This window comes from Lissotriton vulgaris, chromosome 7 (genome assembly GCF_964263255.1).
Source record: "Lissotriton vulgaris chromosome 7, aLisVul1.2, whole genome shotgun sequence".
NCBI lineage: Eukaryota > Metazoa > Chordata > Amphibia > Caudata > Salamandridae > Lissotriton > Lissotriton vulgaris.
The window spans coordinates 219301636-219317926 of record NC_141695.1 but is presented as its reverse complement, the minus strand read 5'-3'; the positions used below and the strand labels follow the sequence as shown (position 1 = coordinate 219317926).

The 16291-nt window shown below is 49.4% G+C and overlaps 1 protein-coding gene across 2 annotated transcripts in view; it reads left to right on the top strand.

The window, feature by feature from the left end:
• The first annotated feature begins 226 nt into the window (after positions 1–226).
• APLP1 (amyloid beta precursor like protein 1) overlaps positions 227–16291 on the top strand; it is a 244753-nt gene continuing 228688 nt past the window's right edge. The window contains exon 1 of one of the 2 annotated variants that reach the window (XM_086929990.1): positions 227–671. In XM_086929990.1, the coding sequence (XP_086786116.1) occupies positions 594–671 (78 nt within the window). In that variant the 5' untranslated portion in view covers positions 227–593. The remainder of the gene's footprint in view (positions 672–16291) is intronic. The other variant, XM_086929991.1, reaches the window with a different exon arrangement.

Genomic DNA, 16291 nt, shown 5'->3' with positions numbered 1-16291 from the left:
GTGTCTGGTACTGGCAGCTCTGGTTCCCGCCCCCGGGCCGCGGCATGTCACTCTGGGTGACCCCTGCAGACCTGCCGGTGCTCTGCACATTAGACGGGCAGACGCCCACCTCCTGCTGCACCCCCCACCCATTCTACCACCTTTTCCAGCTCTGCCAACCCACCCCAGCCCTTTAATCTACCCTGCTCTCTGGCAGACACTCCCACCCCCGCACACACTCCTCCCCTCCTGCAAACATCTGCCCAGTACACCCCACCCACCTAATTTCCTCGCGCCCCTTAGACCAGCAGCACCCCAGGCAGACACCCTGCACCCGGGTGACCCTCTCGAACACCCTCCCCACGCCCGCCAGTGCCCCTCGGCTGCCTGCAGGGGGGGCTGCATCCCTGCCTGGGAGGAGGGAGGGCCTTCCTCTGCGAGCTCCTCTGTGCCGAGGAGGAGGAGGGGGGAGCGAGGCGCTCTTTATCAGCAGCACTGAACAGTACGAAGCAGACACTGCAGACAGGAGGCTCGGCGCACAGAGGCCCGGCTCCCCCACCCCGGCGCTAGAACCCCCCGCTCTAGAACCCACGCCGAGCACCCCCACAGGCAGCATGGCGGGGCCTGCGACCACCCTCCTCCTGCTTTTCTTCGTTTATGGCGTGTGCTTGGGACTGCCGGCCCCCGGGCAGGTAAGACACCCCCCCCCCTCATTACGTAAACAGGGCTGGTATGTTTCAGAAGCGGATGGGGTGATTTTGGGCATGTGTTTTTTTATGTTTACATCCTCATTTTAGTAAAAATAAATCCTGTTGAAGGAGGCCCCGGGCATTTATAGGTCACCCCTTCATCCGAAACGGTGATCGACCTAGAAATGGCATCCGTAAGGCAGGCTGCCAGCGAGGGGCGGGTCCCACGCCCCCCACCCCCAAGGAACCCCTAGATTCCGAGCAGCGCTGTGTGCCGCAGCCCGTGCGCCGAGGATGGTTTACCTGAGGACGAGGGCGGGTGCGTGTCTGTCTGTCCCGTTTTACAGGAGAAGCATCAGTCGGGATCTCGAAAGTGATACCCGAGGATGAGTCTCTTCCCCCCCCCCCCGGAAAACCCGCTTTGAGAGGGTGGGTGTGGGGCAGCACGGGGTCACCTCCTGACTGTGGGTGCCATTACCTCTTCTCTCGGTGTGGGGGGGGGGGGGGCTGCACCCGACTACCGAACCTTACCTCATATCATGCAGTATAGGTTGGGGGGGGGGGTTGAGTCCCCCATTGCTCCCGCCAGGCTCAACAGCCCCCCAGTACTTAGGCCAGTGTGCGCCTAGCAGCCTGCGCTGTCTCTTCTGGGCGCTGTCTGTAGGGGTGGGTGGGGTCGAGGTGAGCGCTGCTCTGTGCGCACGTCCTTTCTCTGCGGGGATGCGGGGCCTTCCCCCGCTGGGTGTGAACCCCGCTTGTCTTCGCAGGCCCTTGCTGTTTCTGCCACCGCCCACCCCCACTTTGGAGGTCAGGGTGGTACGGTCTCAAGGCCGCCTCTGCAGATTCCCTGGAGGGGTGTGGGTTGTTTAAAGGGGGTACCCGTGGGCAGACTGTCAGTTCATGTCCTCTCCCGTGGACTGTCGGGTGTGCTGGTTGGCAATGAGGGGCGTAGTGACGGGCCTGCCGTGTGGCCCCTCGCAGGGCCCAGTGTCCTCTGAGCAGGGAGGAATGGGGCCTCTTCCCCTTGCACGGAGCTGTCAATGCCCCGATTCATTGCATCTTCTCCCTGGGGCACTGTCGGACACACCCAGAGCCCCCCACCTCTATAACGGGGTACGCCAGGGGCTGCTCGGTCAGGTCTGGGGATGGGTACAGAGGGCCTTGGTGGAGCTCATGTTGGTCAGCGGGAGGGGGTCTCCTGTGACGACCCTTTCGGGGCTAGTTTTATTCATAGCACCTCGGCTCTGCGGCTTTCTTCATATATGCTCGCCCCCATCTTTTGCGCTTTCCCCATCCGCCCTCTACACCTCCACCATCTTTACCCCACCTCCCCTTCTTCTCCACGCCGAATGAATGAATGTTGACACTCCTATATAGCGCTCGACTGATTTATTCCATCGCCTCTGGGCGCTCGCCTCCTCCCTCCCCACTTGCTCCCCACCCCTTCTGAACCCCCTCTCTCCATTCCACCTTCTGCTCCGTAATCTCCCCGCACTCTACCCCATCGCCTCAGCAGCCCCCCGCGTCGTGTCTCGTGCTCTCCCCGCCCCCTCCTCTCGCCCCCGCAGGCCTGTGATAAATGTGTTCTCCGCGCGGCCTCTGCAGTGTATGTGGGAGCCCTGCATTATTTATGGATGTGTTGAAGGCACCGGTGGCGTGTGTATCCGTACACCCTTCTAGTGAGAAAAGGCGTTCCTCCACAAAACAGGGGCGTGGCGACCACTGGTGCAGCAGGTGCAGTGGCACCGGGGCCGATGGAACCCGGAGAATCGCTGTATTTTTCTACCACAACAGCAGTCCAGGGGCGGGAGCCTTTCCATTACTTGCCCGAGGCATGCTAGCCCGCTACTGAATAAAAATGGTTCTTTAGGTCTCTCCACTGGATGTTTACCCCCTCACCCATGCACACCAGTAGTTCACATATTTCTCTGTTCAGTCATGCACGGCGCAGGTGCGTCGTGAGAACAGGCGGTGCGTGTGATCTCGCACTGTCTGCTATCTACTGGCCTGACGTCACGGTTCGATGCACCGAGACTGCGGTTCCTCACTTCTGGTGGTCCAAAGCTGCTTCCGGTGGAACGGCACGTGGGCTCTCGCGTCACAGTGTGCCAGAGAGGTTCAAAGCCCCCACCACCGTGCAAGGGCGATCGCGCAGTTATTAAGCTCCCCATCCCCCCACCTTTAATCAAGTGTTGCTGTGCTCTCTTTTCTGCACCGATGACATAATCATTAGACTGTAACAACAGGTGGCTTGATATTGTGAAGTGCGTTAGTGATCTGACCTTGTGGTCTGATGTCATCGTTAGGTGGAGTGTGGATAATGCCTGCCTGCTCATGTTTAATGCTGTGATGTGAGTGTAGGTGTTGTGAAGATTTGCAGAACTTGGGGCAGTGAGCGTTTCTTCTCAGTTTCTGCGAAGTTGTCACTTGAGCTCTGACTTTTCAAAGCAGTTTATTCCAGAATACTCAGTGATCACTGGCTCTGACGTCACAAGTCAGTTTACACGAGAATACGCAGTCAACGCTGGCGTCACGGGGCAGTTTCTTTCTTGATATTCAGTGAGCCCTGATGCCACATTGCACTTTTAGCAGAGATGCCACAGGATAGTAATTGATGGCACTCGGAGTGCGCTCTGACGTCATAGGGCTCACTTAGTAAGGATTACTTGTGATTTCAGGCCGCAATTTCAGTGAGGGTATCCAGTGAGCTCTGGTCTCTGTGCCGTTTTGTTTCACGGTGCTTTCAGTGAGGCTATCTGTGAGATCTGAACACGGTGTCATTTTTTGTCACTGTGCGCCCAGTGAGGGCTCCAGTCAGCTCTGGTCACTGTCCCATCTCAGTCTTCTTACAGCGAGGACACCCAGTGATCTCTGGTCACTGTCTCACCTCAATCTTCTTACAGTGAGGGTACCCAGTGATCTCTGGTCACTGTCTCACCTCAATCTTCTTACAGTGAGGGTACCCAGTGATCTCGGGTCACTGTCCCATCTAAGTCTTCTTTCAGTGAGGGTATCCAGTGATCTCTGGTCACTGTGCTATTTCATGCCACAGTATTGTCAGGGAGAGTATCCAGTGATCTCTGGTCACTGTCCCATCTCAGTCTTCTTTCAGTGAGGGTATCCAGTGAGCTCTGGTCACTGTCCCATCTAAGTCTTCTTTCAGTCAGGGTACCCAGTGAGCTCTGGTCACTGTCCCACCTCAGTTCTCATTCAGTGAGGGTATCCAGTGAGCTCTGGTCACTGTAACATCTCAGTCTTCTTTCAGTGAGGGCTCCAGTGAGCTCTGGTCACTGTCTCATCTCAGTCTTCTTTCAGTGAGGGTATCCAGTGAGTTCTGGTCACTGTCTCATCTCAGTTCTCTATCAGTGAGGGTATCCAGTGAGCTCTGGTCACTGTCCCACCGGAGTCTTCTTTTGGTCAGGGTATCCAGTGAGCTCTGGTCACTCTCATCTCAATCTTCTTTCAGTGAGGATATCCAGTGAGGACATCCAGTCAGCTCTGGTCACTGTACCATCTCAGTCTTTTTTTCAGTGGGGGCTCCAGTGATCTCTGGTCACTGTCTCATCTCAGTTCTCTTTCAGTGAGGGTATCCAGTGAGCTTTGGTCACTGTACCATCTCAGTCCTCTTTCAGTCAGGGTATCCAGTGAGCTCTGGTTACTGTCTCTTCTCAGTCTTCTTACAGTGAGGGCACCCAGTGATCTCTGGTCACTGTGCTATTTCATGCCACAGTATTGTCAGGGAGGGTATCCAGTGATCTCTGGTCACTGTCCCATCACAGTCTTCTTTCAGTGAGGGTATCCAGTGATCTCTGGTCACTGTCCCATCACAGTCTTCTTTCAGTGAGGGTATCCAGTGAGCTCTGGTCACTGTCCCATCTCAGTCTTCTTTCAGTCAGGGTATCCAGTGAGCTCTGGTCACTGTCCCACCTCAGTTCTCATTCAGCGAGGGTATCCAGTGAGCTTTGGTCACTGTCCCACTGGAGTCTTCTTTCGGTCAGGGTATCCAGTGAGCTCTAGTCACTGTCGCATCTCAGTCTTCTTTCAGTGAGGGTATCCAGTGAGCTCTGTTCACCGTCTCATCTCAGTTCTCTTTCGGTCCGGGTATCCAGTAAGCTCTGGTCACTGTCCTACCGGAGTCTTCTTTCGGTCAGGGTATCCAGTGAGCTCTGGTCACTGTCCCATCTCAGTCTTCTTTCAGTCAAGGTATCCAGTGAGCTCAGGTCACTGTCCCACCTCAGTCTTCTTTCAGTGAGGGCTCCAGTGACCTCTGGTCACTGTCCCACCTCAGTCATCTTACAGTGAGGGTATCCAGTGAGTTCTGGTCACTGTCCAGTCTCAGTTTTCATTCAGTGAGGGTATCCAGTGAGCTCTGGTCACTGTCCCATCTCAGTTCTCTCTCAGTGAGGGTATCCAGTGAGCTCTGGTCACTGTCCCATCTTAGTTTTCTTTCAGTGAGGGTATCTAGTGAACTCTGTTCACTGTCCCATCTCAGTTCTCTTTCAGTGTGGGTATCCAGTGAGCTCTGGTCACTGTCCCATCTCAGTCTTCTTTCAGTCAGGGTATCCAGTGAGCTCAGGTCACTGTCCCACCTCAGTCTTCTTTCAGTGAGGTCTCCAGTGAGCTCTGATCACTGTCCCATCTCAGTCTTCTTACAGTGAGGGTATCCAGTGAGCTCTGGTCATTGTCCCACCTCAGTCTTCTTACAGCGAGGGTATCCAGTGAGCTCTGGTCACTGTCCCACCTCAGTCATCTTACAGTGAGGGTATCCAGTGAGTTCTGGTCACTGCCCAGTCTCAGTTTTCATTCAGTGAGGGTATCCAGTGAGCTCTGGTCACTGTCCCATCTCAGTTCTCTCTCAGTGAGGGTATCCAGTGAGCTCTGGTCACTGTCCCATCTTAGTTTTTTTTCAGTGAGGGTATCTAGTGAACTCTGTTCACTGTCCCATCTCAGTTCTCTTTCAGTGTGGGTATCCAGTGAGCTCTGGCCACTGTCCCATCTCAGTCTTCTTACAGTGAGGGTATGCAGTGAGCTCTGGTCACTGTCCCATCTCAGTTCTCTCTCAGTGAGGGTATCCAGTGAACTCTGTTCACTGTCCCATCTCAGTTCTCTTTCAGTGAGGGTATCCAGTGAACTCTGGTCCCTGTCCCATCTCAGTTCTCTATCAGTGAGGGTATCCAGTGAGCTCTGGTCACTGTCCCATCTCAGTCTTCTTTCAGTGAGGGCTCCAGTGATCTCTGGTCACTGTTCCATCTCAGTCTTCTTTCAGTGAGGGTATCCAGTGAGCTCTGGTCCCTGTCCCATCTCAGTTCTCTATCAGTGAGGGTATCCAGTGAGCTCTGGTCACTGTCCCATCTCAGTCTTCTTTCAGTGAGGGCTCCAGTGATCTCTGGTCACTGTTCCATCTCAGTCTTCTTTCAGTGAGGGTATCCAGTGAGCTCTGGTCACTGTCCCATCTCAGTCTTCTTTCAGTGAGGGTATCCAGTGAGCTCTGGTCACTGTCTCACCTCAGTCTTCTTTCAGTGAGGGTATCCAGTGAGCTCTGGTCACTGTGCCATCTCAGTCTTCTTTCCATGAGGGTATCCAGTGAGCTCTGGTCACTGTCCCATCGTAGTTCTTTCAGTGAGGGTATCCAGTGAGCTCTGGTCACTGCCCCATCGTAGTTCTTTCAGTGAGGGTATCCAGTGAGCTCTGGTCACTGCCCCATCTCAGTCTTCTTTCAGTGAGGGAATCCAGTAATTGCTAACATCGTATTGCTCTTTCATGTCCCAGTTTAAAAAGATTGTTTTTGTGAGAAGGTGTGTCCTTTCCTGTTTTGGTTGCAATTTACATGTACACTTTCAGGCATAATAAACAAAACTTTTTTATGAGTTTTACAGTTATTTTGAAAAACATTTCTTGCCCTAAAATCTACCAACTAAACCCCCTCTGAACCCCTCTCGCCTATCAAAGCTGCTTTGAAAAGCAGTGACCTTGGAGATGAGACCCTTTGTGGGCGGTCTTCAGGGCCATGAATCTTTTCACACCTGTTCCACTGGGGTTTTGATGACTTGGGACTGGTGGCGGCTTGCATTCAAGGCGTCTGTACTCTTATTCGTGTTGACATGTGGTTGCTTTCAACATTTCCTCAAACTACTGGCCATGGGTCCATTTTGCAGTTAATCTTCTCACATCATTGTTCTCTTGTGTGTGCAGTGAAGTCCCTGGGACCAGTCTTCTTCGAGCTGGTTGATGTTTTTTGTGATTGCCTACAAGGCTCACCCTAGTTCCCATCTTTTTAAAAATGGTATAGTTTCCCATTCTCAGCCTTGATCGCCACCGTAGGCGGATAACACGTGTTTTCAATAGGGCGGATCGTGACCAAGAGTCAACATCTGGATTTCTTTGAACACCTCAGGCTGTCATTGCTTTGTGATGGAATGACCATCTGGAACTGGCCTAGATCCGCTCTATAGACCCCTGACTTTTGCTCCATCGTTCTCCTCGTTACATGTCGTCTCCATGGCTTCTTATTGATAAATGTCTCTCGCTTATCCCAGAGGTCACTGTGGTTTCCAAACCCTCTTCGATTTACCTCCCGCTTCCCCAGTTATGCACAACAAGGCATGTGATTATTTAAAAAGCAGTGGATTCCATGCCATGTGACGAGACACTGAAGAGAGACCTCCAAAACGGAGTCTTCGACTACGGAGATGTAAACTTTTTAGAAGCAGGTCCTGGTTCTCACAAGAATTAACACTTGGAAATCCCTGCCTTTCGTCTTCATCTCATGGTAGACCTCAGGAAGTTTAGGGAAAGTCTCAAGACTTGGGTATTGCGATTATACTGTCACCAGACACAACCCTCATGGACTTCACTAGCTCATTTTACGCCTCCTCGTCTGCAAATTGCTGAACAGAAGCGGAAAGATACCATGAACCCTCTACAAATCCAAATGTATCACAACAGGGTTCTTCTCCACCAGCAATCTTCTTTAAGAGCCTTTCCTTGGGTCTGCCACATTTTTATGAGGCTCGCTCTATCTACATTCCCTTTGTACAGATATGCCGAGCATGTTCTTTGGTACTTACCTCACATTCAAAACTCTACTTAGGCTGAAAATATCTAGGAACACAATTCACTGATATTGACCCATCTTTTACTGGTTGCCTTAAAATTGGACGCCACGCAGAGGGTTGTCTGTATTTTGCACAGGACTTTTGTATTTTGGCCCTTGCTTCATTGCAAGAGGAATCCATCCCAGGTGCTTTTGTAAACCATCAGGTCCTCCACCAAGGCGCTTTTGCCTCCTGTGCTCATTGGGATTACTGCACGGGCTTTGGAACTCTTCTATGTTATTGTAGTGGTATTTATTGAGTGTTTTTTCACCTCAAATGAGTCTCAGAGCCCGTGGGTAAGTATTTACTCTACGTCTTGCTCATGGTTGGAAGAGTGTTGATCGAGGTGTGGCTGTTATGGGTTGTATGTCCTCATGCGGTCGGTGAGGTTTGGAGGATTGCTCCTATACGTTCACGGTCAAATTTCTCAACCCTTTGTTGCACAAGCGAAACAGTCTGACCTATGAGTGTAGTTTGCAAATCCATGTGAAGCTGCTCTTGAAGTATTTTTTGTAAATTGATTCCATTTAAATTGCTTTTGGGAAACCTTTTGTGGTTTCCAGGTGATTGCTTATTACCTTTATTTTCTTTTGAGTGTGCTCCATAGCTAGCATGTCAAGACAGAAAAAGGGCTCCCTCCCAATCGTTTGTTTAAAGAGGGGGTTTGATCAAGAACAAAGCTATTTTTGGATTTGATGATCCTCCTTCGACGAGAGAGTCCTAGTTTAAACTGCAGAAAAATAGCTCCTGGTCCGCAGATCTCCCAAAGGGTGCTACAGGGAGCTTTAAGTGAGACTGCAGGAGTGACGTGGTCCATCGACGCAGTTTGAGAATTTGTCTAACTGCGGTGTTCTGGATTCGCTATAGTTTGCTGATTATGTGTCTCCGGAGCCTAATGTAAAGCCCTTTGGCGTAGCGGAGGCGAGACAGCGCGAGAGCTCTTGAAGCCTGGGTCCTCGGAGGGAACGCCAGGTGAGGGAAGACCCGTAGACACCATCATACATCAAAGGGGCCGTACCTGACAATTACCTGGGATCTGAGCAGGTCCTTGACAACACGATCATTCCCTAAGCAGTAACGAGGAGTCTTCTTCACACCTCATTCCTGGATCTCATGATCCAGGGAAGCATGTGAGGCGTGGACATCTTTTCACAGTAACTAACTCTGCCGCAGTATGGGAGTCGAGTGAGGAGACACAGTTTTAGCCTCAGCGTTGGCGTCACAGTAGAGTTCTCGTGATGGTGGACTTTGTTCGACTGCAACTTGTTAGAGCCACCTCATGAGTCAAGCTGGTAAGGTAAACGCACTGAGGTACCCTGTGAGATGAGGAAGAGGTACATCTTTGTACTATGCAGCAAAAGGCTAGCTTGTGTCACTGGAGATAGAAACGGTGTAAACACGTGAGCTGTAGGGCACGCTGTTTCCTCGTGAGCGGGGACGATAGTTCTGCCAATGGGCATTTTGCAGTGAGCTGTGACTTCATCAATGATCTACAGTGTGGTTCAGTATTTGTGGCCCATAATTTCACAGATTGATGCAGGGACTTTACGTGGTAGTCATCGGTATGTCTGTGAGAAAGATGTTCCTCGAAGACCTATTCCATCGAGCACAACCGTATATCTTCTAACCAAGATCTATGCCGGGACCAGACAAAGGCGGATGGTGGTCATGGTCTTGTCCGGGCACAGCACCAGCCTGAGATGGGACACGCTCTGCATCACAGCCCAGCCAGCTGGGGGACATGATGTGGACCTGACCCTATACGGCTGCGATGCATTGATTGGACATGACCAGTGCCACTAGAGTACATGGCTAAGACCCAGCCTATCCTCAATGTTGGGCATGGCCTGAACCTGTCCTAGCCCTGACATAGGACACGTCCTGGACAAAGCTGCGTGAAGCTAGGCGCATAGCCTGGCCTTATGCTGCTTGATTACATGGCCTGGACGTCACCAACTGCTGCTGCGGCACATGGCTCAACCCCGGGACACCCATGGTGTGGCCATGGCCCTCTTGGATGTCTGCATATTCTCTTCTGTTAAAGATCAGTCCTGCTTCATCCCACAACTTTCAGCAGAGCCTCATTACTCTCATCCACTATGTTATAACATATCACAGTTCTGCAATATTCAGATGCTCTGTACCTTCTCATTACCTGTGGGTGAGGTAGTCTGAAAGCATGGGCAGTAACAGTAATCTGGCTGTTGCAGTTAGTTGAGTCGTTTGTTTTGTGTGTGCTGCACTTTGAATCCTGCCCCTACTACACCCCTTCTCTGGCTACTTGTCCAGACCTCCCAGCATGGCCTGGACTGCCCTGGTGAGGGATTGTTCTTTCACTGCTCTGACTGGGCATCCTCTCTCATTCCTGCTTTGCCTCCCAGCCATCTTCCGGGGTCCTGCTCCGCAATGTTCCTTGATCATATCATGCTTTATGGGGTGCTGGGAGTGTTTCGTCCACCCTAGTAGCCATGTTTGTTTTTGGTACTCCCAAGACGAACCTGTTGCTCCAATCCCTACCGCCAGCATCCAGGTCCTCCTCCTTGTTGTGTTTCCTGGGGTTGGAGGCCTGTTGTCTGTAGACCCTGGTTGCATTGCATCTACTCTTAGTGTTCTGCAGTTCATCCACAGCCTCCGAAATGCCTATGACATATGACCTTAAATTGAACAGGCTCATCCTGGAAGTCCTAGCATCACCCAGAAGCCATAGAAAATGTGGTCAGAGCAGCATCTTTGTGGTACCCTAAGAAGGGCATCCTCCCAGTTGGAAGAGGATCTGTAGGCAGCAATCACGGATGCTCGGTCAGCGAAGATCAGCATAGGGAGATTATTTTCAGGCGAAGGGATTTGAAAATGCCGTACTTGATTAAGATAAAATTCTTCATTTATGTTCTTGATGCTTTTTTCCCCCTATCTGTAATATTTACTAAACTTTAATAGTGCAGACTGGGGGGTCAGGTCTACCCCTCATGCAAGATGGCCGATTAATTTAAGGCTGGACACTCCCTAACTATTGAATTGTTTATTTCTTTTTCTTGGTTCTCCCTAGGGTGACCATCTCACTCCAGGGCATTACGGTCACTGTCTCCCATCCTGACCTTTTTACCTACCAATCGTTGAGTTCAGTTGTGTAAATCAATGGAAGCAAAATAAGCCTACAACATCCAGAATGCATTAGGCAATCACACAAAAAATCCCAGATCCTGTCTGGCAGTGTTTGGTACAGCAGAGCGCCTCGATGCCGTTTGGTGTAGGCGCTTGACAAGCACATTAAACTCTACATGGGAGTGGCTGTGCCAGATTATTTTGCACTGTTTGAGAGTTTGCCGAGGGGCATCTCCCGTGCCTTTATATGACAGCCCACTGATCCCACATTAGTAGAGGGCACACCAAGGTCTGACTTCAGTCCTTGCTAAGGCATTGGGAATGTGTGTTTTATACGTGTTTGCTGATTGGAAGAGAAGAACGCGCGCGCACAATGGGCACGTGACGATTTTTTGGTGGTTGGTGACAAGCGCGAGTGCCTAGAAGCGCTTTTAGCTGCATGTGGCGCTTTAAACAGAAAATACAAACTTTACAGGAAAAACAGGGTAGGACCAGGCAGGGGGGATTTATTATCACAAAGATTAGCCACTACCTAGGTTTACCCAATTCCCTCATCATCAACTTCATGCATGCAGATGATCCTAATTGCTGCTCCGATCGGAGGGGGTGGCCCACTGCTACGTTTGTTTGGTGGAGGCGAGGGACAGAAAATAAAAATGTTAAACAAGTGAAAGGATAACAGAAAATACAAACTTTACAGGAATAAAATCTATGATGGTTGCAGAACTAAGCAGACAATCATTGAACAAACATGTCCAGGTCCTTGCCCTCGTGATTGGCTGACGCACCTGGGATACAGGTGACCTCAAGTGACCCCTGTCTCCTTAGCGCATGTGTCAAGTGCTGCGTTCCCTCTGAAGCCCCCACGAGTCCCTTCTGTGATGGAACCTTCAGCAGGACGGGGGCTGTCAGGGGTGGGGGCTCTGTCAGGACGGGGGGGCAGCAGTGCGGGAGTAGGAGGGACTGGAGAGCTCGTATGGGGTGGGGGCTCTGTCAGCACCGGGGCAGCAGAGCAGGCGGAGCAGGGAGAGCCTGTCAGGGATGGCGGGGGGAGGAGGGGTGGGGGCTCTCGCAGGACGCCAGCAGAGCATCGCCTGCTGCAGCAGTCAGGCTGCAGGCAGGGCTCAGGCAGCAGCAGAGGGTTTGCTGATTCAGGGAAGAAGCCGGGCTGCACCCGGACACACCAGCTCAGCTATATGCGGACCACGGAAGTCAGGGAACCGGCCGAGAAGTCGAAATATTTGGTGTTATTTTTATCGGAAGCAATGCAGTAAAAAACTAGCGGCAGGCAGGCAGGGGAGGAGAGGAGGAGGAGGGGGGAGGAGAGTAGGGGAGGCACGGCCTAGCGGCCGTGCAATCAATTAGTGAGGGGGCGGAGCTGGGGGAGGCTGTGAGAGAGAGTAGGCAAGGCTAGCGGCAGGCAGGCAGGGGAGGAGAGGAGGAGGGGGGAGGAGAGTAGGGGAGGCACGGCCTAGCGGCCGTGCAATCAAGTAGTGAGGGGGCGGAGCTGGGGAGGCTGTGAGAGAGAGTAGGCAAGGCAGGCGGCTGGGGGCATGTGCACGCGCATTTAAGCTCAATGCGCATGCGCATTGAGCTTAAATTTCTCGTGCACTGCAAGGAATCGCCACGATTCCTTGCAGTGTGGATAAAGAGCGGATAAGTGCCAATACTCTCGCCTTGCTCGATGCGCATGCGCATCGACAGGCGAGACCTAAAAAGGTTGGTACTTGAGACTGAACTATAACAGAGGCAAATTGGAAGGGGAGTAGGCCCTGGTTCTTAAAGAAAACAGAACACGTACCTACGGAACTCTGCGATAAAATAAAGACTACTTTCAGTAGCAAAAGTTGATTGCATGCACCAGGCTGTTTGAGAGCCAGTGACCAACAAAATAAGATGTGCTCAAAGTCGAAATTAGAAAACTGGTCTCCCCAGTCATAAATACTAGGAAAAGACCTCAGATTCTGATGTAACCGTCCAAAGGATCACTGCAAATTGGAAGAAATCTGACGAGATGGTCTGAACCAAACACAAGAGCAGGGACAGGCTTACACTGTGCACACAAGGAGATGCTAAGTAATGGAATTAGATACTGAAAAAGAAATCACAATGGGATTGAACAGGCGGAATGCGCAAATTAAACTATTGATTTAATAAGGTGTCAACAGCAGAAAAAGCCAAAAGCCTCTAATAACATATTTGAATGTAGATTGGCAATATAAAGTTTTTGGAACTCTAGAACAAAAATGAAACGATTAATTAAATGTGGTACCACATGTAAGCAGAGGGAATTCAACCCCTCCATTTAAAGACCCTGGAAACTGAGAAGATCCGCGGCAGATGGCCTACTTTTTTGAGACCTAGATAAGCAAATGCAATCGGTGGGCTCAGAGGCTTTATATATATATTTATTTACATATGCCACAAATTAAGGAAGGCAAAGATGAGTAAGAAGTTGTGAAATGGGAAACCAGCACCAAGAAGGAACAATATCACGTGCAGCTTGTTAGCAACAAGCAATGTGCTCATCACAAACAATCAACATCACAAGCAATCAAGGCATTTAATCGTTCTTCAAAATGCTGGTGGGTGCAGCATCGCCTACCGCCTTGTCAAGGAGATCGGTGCCTGAAAGACTGACAGAAGGTCAAAGAATGGATGTGTAACTAATTTTTTTTTTAAAAACCCTGTAAACCTGGAGAAGCACAAGAACAGTGAAAAACTTGAAGGCGCAAGAAGTGATCCATGAAGATTACCACTGAAGTGTGACACAGGAGGAAGCCCAGAAACCGAGCAAAGGGAGGCTTAGTGGAGCCATGACCTTGCACCGCGCCCCAAAAACTGCAGTTTGGCAGAACACATGGTAGTGGAGCTTCTTAAAGTACTCAGAGTTAAGCAATATGATTGGCCGCTCAAACAACTAAACTGCAAAACTGTCAAATGCATAAAATTAATATGACCAATGTGGAAATGCATGGATTTTGCAATGAGTGGAAATACTGAGCATATCAAAAAAGACCTACAAAAAGACAATTTGGATGTAGGAAAGAAGGTTTTATGTTCCGATTTGGAAATGTAATCTAATTAATTAGCTAGGATTTTATAACTTGCAGCTAAGGTAGCCTCTGGACACTTTTTGTTAAGGTACAGATGACAAATATCCTAAACCATAATCTCATAACAATGATAAATGACTATGGTGCTTTAGATGCAGTAAGGTGGTGGGGCAGGTGTTGGATATCTAACCAGCCCAGACCAGGTGTTGGCAGCAGAAAGGGTTAAACATATGATTGAATAGGTGAGTGTTAAGCACTTTTCAGAATCTGCGGAAAATGCTTATTGTGATATCTATGAATAGGAATGTCAAATAAAATCAAATTCTTACCTGCACAAGGTCTTGATATGCCTTTCATTTAGGAAGCCTGTTTAATTAGATAGGTTCGGCAAATTGAGTAAGGTCCGAAATAATTCACATACTATACACATATCGGATAAGTAAAATGTGGCGAGTCAAGAAAGATAAGAATGGTTTTAGCAGATAGACAAGTATTTTGTTGAATGACAGGATAGCCAGTACAAGTTTTTTTATAAAACAGGTGGACATGGCGTTTCCTTCCTTCTTCCGTGTCAACGAGGCTGTATTCCAGTTGCGTAGAGGTCATTTTGCACCTTCTAGCTGGTGGTGCCCCCAGATGGCTCCATAGGATTACGCTGCTGTGGCACCAGCCCATGGCCAAACTTTGCCTAAAACCTAAGCCGAGGCAAAAGGATTCACCTGCTGCCAGAATAGGGACCTGTCGGAAAACAGACAAGACACTGGTAGCCATAGATTTAGTACTTAAAAGGTTTGGAAATCAGATAGTGAAGCAAATGTGGACAAGGAAGTAATTAGTGAGATAACCGATAATTCCCTAATTGGCCAGTTGAGAATTGCTTACCCATCAGCACAAAGTTGGAATCCTTTAATTAAGCGTATTTTAAATGATTGACTACCTGGTCACTCAGAGCTCTTTCCTAGATAGAACCCAAGCTTGCAAATTGCTGTATGGAATAATCTAGAATCCTGCATACCAAAAAGAAAAAAAACGGTGAATTGACATCAACCTGATAAAAAAATAATACAGAGAACAAAGCTTGAGATAAAGTGGGAAAAAAACAAAATCGCAAGAAAGGAATTTAAGATTCACTAGGTATTGAATGGGGCGGGATCTTGGTGTGTGAGACATCTGATGGATGGAACCAGAACAAGGGCATGATCAAAGACAAGAACAGAAGACTGAGGGAGGTTTAGGGATTAGACAAAACTTGTCCATCTTAGAAGAATTACAAATAAAACATAAATCCTAAAGGAACAAAACGTTCACCAAGAAGGCAGAACAGCTGTTATTCAGGCTGAAATGAAGATAATGTGAGAGGGCGAGGAAGCAGGAAATGTACAATGATACACTGTCAGTAACAACTAGAACTCTGTGCATCTTCAGGGTAATCTGAGAAGATCAAGGATAAAAAGAAGAGGATAAAAAGGAGAGAGGACAGAAGAGACATTTCAGAACAGGATAAACTACCTCGAAACACATCATTAAAATGTCCAAAAGGGGTGTTGCGTGACCTGGCGGCAATCGAGGGTGGGAACAGAGAACATCTGGCAGGCTTCTATAAAATGGCCAGATGGGCGCAAAGATGGACTGCAGCAGTGCTAGTTAACAGTCAAGCATGGCATAATGCTTGGATGAATGAATGAGATGTCCACAGCGGTCTGCGCATGGGTACTTCATTGGTGCAGTACTGTGGAGGCTGCCTTCTGAGAAGTCTGGGGACTGACCTTCATAGGTTTAGAAAGAGGAAGGAGTATGAATGAGTGAATGAAAAGATTAAAGAAAAAAAGGTTTTCTAGAGGGAATGAGAGCAGACTGGAACATAATCCAGAAAAAATCAAACGCGAAAAGTAGCGACTTCAGTTCAAAGTGAATGTGCTGAAGAGACGGTCAGTAGACCGATCCCTTTCTGTTCATTCCAGTATATTTTTATTGTAACCATGTAATGTACTGTTGTTTTTCTAGTTCATGCTGCATTAAGCGAAGTTGAGATAAAATGTACTAAGGTTCGTGAAAATATAGCTTTACGTAGAAATAATTCCAGATGACAACATCCTGGGGTTAGTAGCCACGTCATACTTTGTGTATTTTCTTGGTTCACACTTTGTAGATTTTCAGACTGAATGCCCCAAATTTAAAGGTTCATGGTGTGGGGCAACAATAACCCTGTTAACCTGACCTAAGCGGTGCTTCGCGCCTTATTCTCTGCATGGCCTCGTTCTCTTGCACCTCTTTCAGACGTTATCGTCACAAATCCAGCTGGGACCCAAACAATTACCTTCCTGTACATACCCCTTTCCTTATTGGGTTTGACGTACCCTACTTCGCAGGA